The sequence below is a fragment of the Anarrhichthys ocellatus genome, unplaced genomic scaffold (genome assembly GCF_004355925.1).
Source record: "Anarrhichthys ocellatus isolate YVR2014 unplaced genomic scaffold, GSC_Weel_1.0 scaffold135, whole genome shotgun sequence".
Classification (NCBI taxonomy): Eukaryota; Metazoa; Chordata; class Actinopteri; order Perciformes; family Anarhichadidae; genus Anarrhichthys; species Anarrhichthys ocellatus.
This window is the reverse complement of record NW_022280165.1, coordinates 127,368-135,449: the sequence shown is the minus strand read 5'-3', so window position 1 is coordinate 135,449 and position 8,082 is coordinate 127,368. Positions and strand designations below refer to the sequence as shown.

At 43.1% G+C, this 8,082-nt stretch overlaps 1 protein-coding gene across 14 annotated transcripts in view; it reads left to right on the top strand.

Annotated features, from left to right (window-relative positions):
• Positions 1–8,082, top strand: part of LOC116399904 (sideroflexin-5-like) — a 41,445-nt gene that overhangs the window by 8,132 nt on the left and 25,231 nt on the right. For all 14 annotated transcript variants that reach the window (XR_004213869.1, XR_004213872.1, XR_004213871.1 and 11 more), the window contains exons 2-3: positions 3,248–3,759; positions 5,001–5,568. Coding sequence is in view for 9 of the 14 variants with exons in the window: in XM_031877378.1 (XP_031733238.1) it covers positions 3,248–3,759; positions 5,001–5,568 (1,080 nt within the window). In the remaining 5 variants the exon portion in view is untranslated. The remainder of the gene's footprint in view (positions 1–3,247; positions 3,760–5,000; positions 5,569–8,082) is intronic.

The following is an 8,082-nucleotide window of genomic DNA, read 5'->3' as shown; positions in this document are numbered from 1 at the left end:
GTGTGTGTGTGTGTGTGTGTGTGTGTGTGTGTGTGTGTGTGTGTTGTCCTGCAGCCTACAATTACACCAATGCCTTTTTCTGCTAGAGAAGGAAACTTCCTGTACATACGCGTACAGGACCTGGAAATACAAACACTGGGTTCAGAAGAGTGTAATGCTAATGGCCTTTTAATAAATATCAGACGCTCAGAACACTGAAAGTTGATGTCAGATAAAATAAATCAGTATTAATATCTTGATAATGATTCCACATCGCCCAGCCCCACTCTCCTGCTAAACATTATATGCTAGCATGCTAACTGATCATAACACCTTAACGTTAGCCTGCTAACATGCTAACTGTGATCATGATAACACCTTAACGTTAGCCTGCTGACATGCTAACTGTGATCATTATAACACCTTAATGTTAGCAGGCTAACATGCTAACTGTGATCATGATAACACCTTAACGTTAGCATGCTAACATGCTAACCTTGATCATAACACCTTAACGTTAGCATGCTAACATGCTACGATACTAAATATGAACAGTCAACAGTCTTGTTAGGCACAGTATTTGCAGCGTTAAGTAAAAGGATTTCATTATTATTTCATTATTTTAGTTTAGTCTAAATGCTGTTCTCACATTTTTTTACACTGATATTAAAACTGGAGGATAAATGGAAAACTTTAAGTATGACATTGGTAAAAACAAATAATAGCAGCCATAAAAAAAGTATTAATTCATAGCATCATTTTTTTAAATGCTTGAACCAGAAGATCACCAGTCTAACGGGCCGCTGAGTTCAGTGAACAAACCGTCTGCAGCCTTTATTTAGACGTGTTGTGTTGTGCCTCGTGTTCATTTACTGCCTCGCTGAGTGTCTGCAGAGTCACACTGAAGGTTCACAGAACAAAAAGAGGAAATCTTGTTTTTTGGGGGGAAATGAAAAGTACTGTGTTTTCTGGCTATGCAGTAAATGTGTGAGGCTCCTTTCTCAGATGCTTCTTACATCAGTGTTTTTACTTTAGTCTTTCATGTCTCGTATTTGAAGTTTAAACCTCATTTCTTCTGACTTTTCTTCAGTCGCACATTTATCTCTCCATAGCATGACATTTAGTTTTTCGTGTTGACTCAACAGACCAGGGCTTTAGTTGTACTTTACCTCCTTTAACTGCTCTGACATCTTGTTTTATGTTTGTGCATTGAGACTGAATTCACTTGTTTATCAGTATTTCACAACCACTAAAAGGGATTACAAAGTCAGCTACATTTAATTGCATTTAATTCAGTTAAAGACACGTTTTTTGTTCTATTTTCAGCAACGACTTGTGTTCGGTAAAGATGTCAGCATTTGCTCATTAAAGCATGCAGCTTTGTCGCTGGGTCTTTTTGTCTTCAGGTCTATTAGATTGTTTTTCAGTGATATAATTAGATAATATTTCCGTGAAACTACTGTTTAACCCACATGTGGAACCAAGTAGAATTGTACTCTTTCAGAAAGGTATTGTGAAATATTGGGCAGGTAGTGTCACCCAAACTCGGAGAGCTTATTTATGAACAAGGTGCTGTGGTCGTGGTGTGAGGTGAAAGTAGCCAAACAGCACAGGAAGTGAGAGAATAAAAGCAGGTCTTGGTTTCAGGCCCGGTTTCAGTCTTGCTCCCTGCTCTGATGACTTCACGTTGGTAACAGCCAAGTTTAAAAGAACACATGTTGACAGGGGGAATTCTTCTCAGTCATATTATCTTTGTAAACTGGTCGAAGCGGAGCAGATGAGACTTTCCCATGAGTCACGGTGTGGTGAACGTGTTGGCGCTGCTACGCCCACCGGTAAGCAGCGTTTCTAAGAACTGCTCCTCCGTGTCCGTCCAGTAAAGCACTTTACAGTTGGAGCAATCTGTTCTGCATTCATACTTATGTAGGACACTCACTGTTGAGTCAGAAAGGAGCTTTTGTTTTACTTCATTGTTCTTGCTTATAACCAGTCTGATGACAAAAAACAAGAGGCCTCCCCGAGGTATTATGGGATGTCTGGCTACATGCAGCCTTGCGGTGTTAATAGGACACAGACAGACACTCGACCTGTTTGAGGACAGTTTAGCCCTGATCATCATAACAACACACTCATTCACATTGTTTCATGTCAACGCTGAACTGACTAATGACTAATGATGGCTGTTTTGCCCGTTCTGTAGTCATTTAAATGTTTCTTTTAATGATTTCCTCAATGTTACTTATCATAGAGAGTAGCAGTAATGTAATGATCCTGGAGCTTTATTTCATTGTCTACTCAGGCTTTGTTCCTGAGATGTTTTGTTCATCATTTGACATGGCAGGCAGGTATAGATACTACAATACCCATGAGCCTCGGCTGCTGTTTCCATGGAGAAGAAGCCAATAACAGGCCCGAATCAGAGCGGTCGGTGGTGAATTCACAACGCTTCGTACTTAGTGATGTTTTCGACTAAACACGGCACAATAGTTGCTGAATTCCTTTAAAATGAACAGAGAATTTAAAACCGATTTGATTTGAGATGCAGAGCTCTTCTCAACAATGTAAACTTTAGCTTTCTCCCACAGTTAGTGCCGCATGTAACACTATATCAGCTCCTGCTATGATGTTTCTGGCTGAAATGCACCTTCAGACTCAACGTTTGTTTTGTACACAGACTTGTACCATTTGACTATTTCTTTTATTATCAGAGAAGCAGATATTTAACGCAGCTGTTAATCTTTTCTACTGATGATTTAGTCGAGAGAGTTTCATGTTGCTCCAACTATGAGTCCCCTCACACTGTCTCTGGGACTTTAACTTATGGAACCTGGTGCCCAAAATATCTCCTCCAATTCTATCCAGGGCCATAAACGTAAACAGAAACCCAATTCAGGTATTAAAAGGAAGAAGTGGGGATCAATTCATGACTGTTTTTGATTAATTCATTAATCATTTTAGCCATAAAATGTCTAATAAGAATGAAAAACATCCACCACAGAGCCCAAGATGGTGTTTTTTAACTACATGATCTGACCAACAGTTCAAAACGCAAAGACATTAAAAAAAACGATGATATTAAATAGAACAAAGCAGCAAATATATCAAATTTCAGAAGCTGGACCCGCCGACAGTTCTGCATTTCTGTTTGATAAACGACCTCCACAATTAATTGATTTTCTGTCGACCAACTAATTGATGAAGTGACTTCTTGTTTAACTGCTAAATGTGTTTGCTGTTAACCTCATGAGTAATCTGGTGTCTGCTGCAGGTGGTACAAGCTCAACTCCAAGACGGGGAAGAAGGAGAAGGAACGAGGAGACATTCAAGTCACGGTCCAGTTCACCCGGAACAACCTGACCGCCAGCATGTACGACCTGGTCATGAAGGACAAGGGCGCCTCCACCTTCGGCAAGCTCAAAGAGCGCATCAAGGGGAAGAGGAGATCCAGCGAGGAGGACTCTGCGTCGGCAGTCCTACCCAGCGGTTACGGGTCCCTTCACCGCATACGGCAGCGGCTGCCGAGCGATGGAGGCGGGGAGGAGGATTACGAGGACGACGAGGGGGGCGAGGCCCGGCGGAGCAAGATGAGGACCTTCTTCCTGAGAGGGAAGCTGAGGAAGTCGTCGGACACTCGTTCCAGCACGTCGCTGGGCTCGGAGAGCAGCGAGTCGTCGTCGCGGGGAGGGAGCCTGAGCCCCACGGCCGGCATTAGCGTGGTGGTCTCCGACCTCTCCAACTCACCCAGCAACAGCAGCAACCTCACGGTCGACAACAGCCCAGGTGAGAATGAGCACGTACTGAGTATTATTCTCACTATTCACAGTCGTCCTTCCTCTTCCTCATATTCAACTCGTCAGGTTCCCCTCTTGCAAACAACCTTTTTTCTTGAGTAATTGTAAGTCAATAAAATATCACATAATTGTGAAAGGATGCTCATTGTTACTTTCTACAGTCCGATGAGACGTCTTAAAGGTCTTGTTTTGTTTGACGAATTGTCCAGAAGCCAAAGATATTCAGGTTATGATGATTTCTGATGAGGAACAGCAACACATGGTTTCATGTTGGAGCCTGGAAGCAGTAGATATTTAGCATTTATTCCACTAATCTTGATGAAAAAATAAACTAATATAATTGCAGATTCTTTTTTTGTCAATCGACTGATCGATAAATAGTTTCAGGGTAATTTATCTCAAATGTATGTCAAACATTTCTAAATTAAGCACTTCCTTTAGAGCTCATTCCCTCTAGTTCACCAAGTGTGTGTGAGAACCGTATAAGTGGTTTAAGAGATTTGGTTTATGTTCTCGTTCATGAAGTTGCTTGTCACTTGTAGTCATGTCTAAAAAGGAAGCTCCACTGTTGAGTGAATGGAAGGCTGTGAAACTGGTTTTAGCTCGTTCGTGCTACAGGAGTGGTGGTTATTAAACAGAAGGGTGCCACAAATACTTCCTTTAATTATCTTAATAAAGGTTAATGGACGGGTTATGTTGCCACATGTCTCTGTTTGTTACCATAAATCATTTTATTATAGATTTAAAAAAATAATAATTTCAGCTGTTTTTGAGTACTTAGGTGAATATAATGATGTATTAAAATGGAGAAAAGGCTGTGATTGTCCGTATCATTCACCTTCAGCTAACAAACTAAAGTATATGTGCATAATACTAGTAAATAATGTGCAAATGATTAATTAACTTCAAGTGAAAAGCCCACATGTGAAGCTGCTGTAGTTTGTGTGGACTTTATGGAGGCAGGTGGTCCCCTGAGTGCCATCTCCATCGTTAAATCACCTGAGTGGAGGGATGCTGCACTGTGAAGCTCAGAGCAACATTATACTAGAAAGCCTTTATTCTAACATCTGTTGTATCTCTGCTAGTGATGCTAATCCATCTAGCTGGGAAACGTCTCGTCAGTCTAAGCTGTTACTAGGTGTTATCACCCGTTAAGTCACCTGCAAATGTGAGTTATTGATCTCATCTTTATCACGCTGCCTTTCTGTCTCTCTGCTCTGGTTTTTGCAGAGCACACGTCCTCTCTCATATGCGAGTTCGGTGACGAGGACGGTGAGATCACCATCGCAGTGCCTCAGCCCACTGTGTGCGTTAACGGAAGCCATGCTTACGGCGTCCAGCCCCTGGACCCGGGCTCAGGAAAACCTGCGGACTCTTTAGGCCTGGGCCCGCTGCAGAAGTCTTTGCCTCTCTCCGTGTCTCTGCAGAACCTCAGGCCTTCCACGGACCTCCTCAAGGGCCCCGTCGGAGATGGGCGCCGCTGGTCTTTTGACAAGCCCTGCGAGGAGGAGAAGGCAGCCATAGCGGCGGCCCTGGAGAAAAGCGGCCCAATGCTGGGCGACGAGGAGGAGCAGTTGGGACGGTCCGCTCCGCCCAAATCCGCCTCCTCCTCCTCCTCCACGGTGGAGTCGGAGAGCCAGGGGAAGAAGCAGAGGAGGAACTTGTTTTCTCAGGGGAGGAGCGGGTCTGCGGGGAGAGGACAGAGTCAGTCCAAGGATGAGTCTGAACAGGCCCCCGCTGCCGCCGAGGAGAAACACAAGGGATGGTTTGGATCAAAGGACTCGCACAGCAAACCCAGGTGAGATACACACTGCGATTGCAGAGACAACTGAACACACACTGATGTGTTACAACGTGATGAATTATCATTTCAAGATGAACGTGGATTGAATTAGGACAGAAGTAGCTGCACGGTTTAGATTTCTTTGCATCGTAAGTCACAGACTGAGGTGTTTTATTGCAGGTGACTCTTACTTTTTATTTGGCATAAACATGCTTGTGTGCCATCTTTCTGAGGGTTACATTAAAAGATCGATACCACTCATGTCGAAGTACGGAGTCAGTAGGTAACCACCAACACCAAGTAATTATCATGTCTTTTCGAAATGGTTGCCAGATGCGTCCGGTGAGCACAATGGTTTCTGCACAGACACAAAGGTACAACCAAACCTGGCAACCTCACTGTGAGGACAACACTCCAGGAAGTCACTGCGCCCAACTGTTGCTCCATTAACAAATAGTTAAAGCGAGTAATTCTCCCTTTAGTGCCAAGTGGGAGTGCCTTGAGTCAGTAGGTAGATCTTCTATCACTATATATAGTGATAGCCACATGGTCATATATATATGACCATGTGGCTATTTCATATAGCCACATGGTTTTCTTTGTTCTTGAGTATTTTCTCATTAAATTTAGTTCAAAATAGTACGATTTTCTGAAAGATTTGAGTTAGAATGTGCTTGTTATTATCAACTTAGGCGATGTAATTGTGCATCAGGATGTCTCTCTATAGGATTTCATTGAAAGAAGAATTATCTCTCAGTTTTATTGTATTATACTTTGGACAGAGTCAGACTAGCTGTTTCCCCCCGTTTCCAGTCTTTATGCTAAGCTAATAGCTTCCTAGCTCCAGCTATGTAACGCGCCGACATGAGGGCGGTATCATCTACTCTTTGCTCTCTCCAAAGATAAGCCTGTTCCCCTAAATGTTGTGATATTCCTTTAAAAGGTAGTATTTACTGTTTCATAGGTCACATGATATCTTAGCTGTTTAGAGGTTCAAGTAAAGAATATCCAACATGACTTAGAGAAGGTTACATTGGAGTCAACACAAGAGGGTTACATTTTCAAATCATCAGAGTAGTTGTTCACTTTTAACTTCCTGTGCACCAGCATGGCGGCTGGACGTCGCCTCCAGCGCTGCACACATCCCTCCTCCGCTCCTGGTCTCAGTCTCTGGTTACAGCAGGTATCTGCAATGCAGAGGAGGAGGGGAGCCGCTCTGGTGAAATTAGCTCCATCAAGCTGAAGCCTCGTTGCATGGTTCAGCGATGATGTCAATTTCAATGGAAAGATGACGATGCGAGCTGGAATAATATTTGTTCTCTTACAGATTTTGTGTGTGTGTGTGTGTGTGTGTGTGTGTTTCGTCTATGCATTTGTGGTGTGTGTGTGGGCAGAGAAAGGGGAGGCAAGAAAACCCCATCTAATTTTATTTCCACTTGGAACACAAGCCCATTCTTTCGTGGGTAATTTATCTGGAGGGTGTCACCTGCTGTACTGTACTCTCTGCTGCTCACTGACGTGTTGATGCATCACTCCTGCAGTTTGTCTTATATAAGAAGTCATCTTTAATTCAGCTCTATAGGAACCCTTTACCATCCATTTACCCGACCGAGACCAAAGAGCCGCAGGTATCGTAATGTTTATAGAAACAACACTGAGCGTAAACACAATATTGGCCCGATAAGCGCCTGCTGATTGAGGCCAGGTCAGCTATTCTGGACCATAGTACACTCGATACCTCTCTGCCAGCTCTGTAACTATACGTTTCCACCGCCTACACACCCACATGCCTTTATATCCTTGGGGAAAGTTGCCACGTTGGCACCAGCAGCACTTCTTGCTAAATGTTACATCACGGGCCACGGAAAACACACGAGAGGCAGAGTTTTAGTTTTTTAGTTTGATTGATTTAAATATTTAATATGCAATGTTTGATTGTTAACGTTTGCACATCAGTTGCTGTTAAAGCCACGATGAGACGTTTCATGCGACAGCCAGATTTAGTTTTAATAGAACATCCTGGGGAACATGAGTGTAGTTTAGTGTTGATTTCAGCCCATTCATCTCAGCAGCGAGCATCGTGTGATACATAGAGGCTTTAAAGTTGCACTAATCAATATTTCATATCAACAATAGATGAAATGACTACCTGTGATGTGGTCACTAGTAGTGATGAATCCACAGCTTGTTTGAGAGTCATAAGTTCCCCTCAGACTCTATGGAGCGCTTTAGTGTCTTCCAGCTCATTGTTTTGGTTTTTCAGCCTGCAGCTTCAGTGAAAAAGCACCAAACAGCAGACCGACAGTTGGAGACCATAGTGGAGCATGTAACTGCTGATATTTCCAAAAATGGAGCTAAAAACAAGTGAATGTCGGACTGTGCGTCTGCTGGACGTTCACACTAACAACTCTTTTCTATCATATTCACTATGAAAGGTACGAAAAGCCAAAGCTGTGTTCACAGCTTGTTGCGCTGCCCTCAAGTGGCCAAACAATGACTGCAGGTTTAAAGGTGTTTTCCAGGTCATGA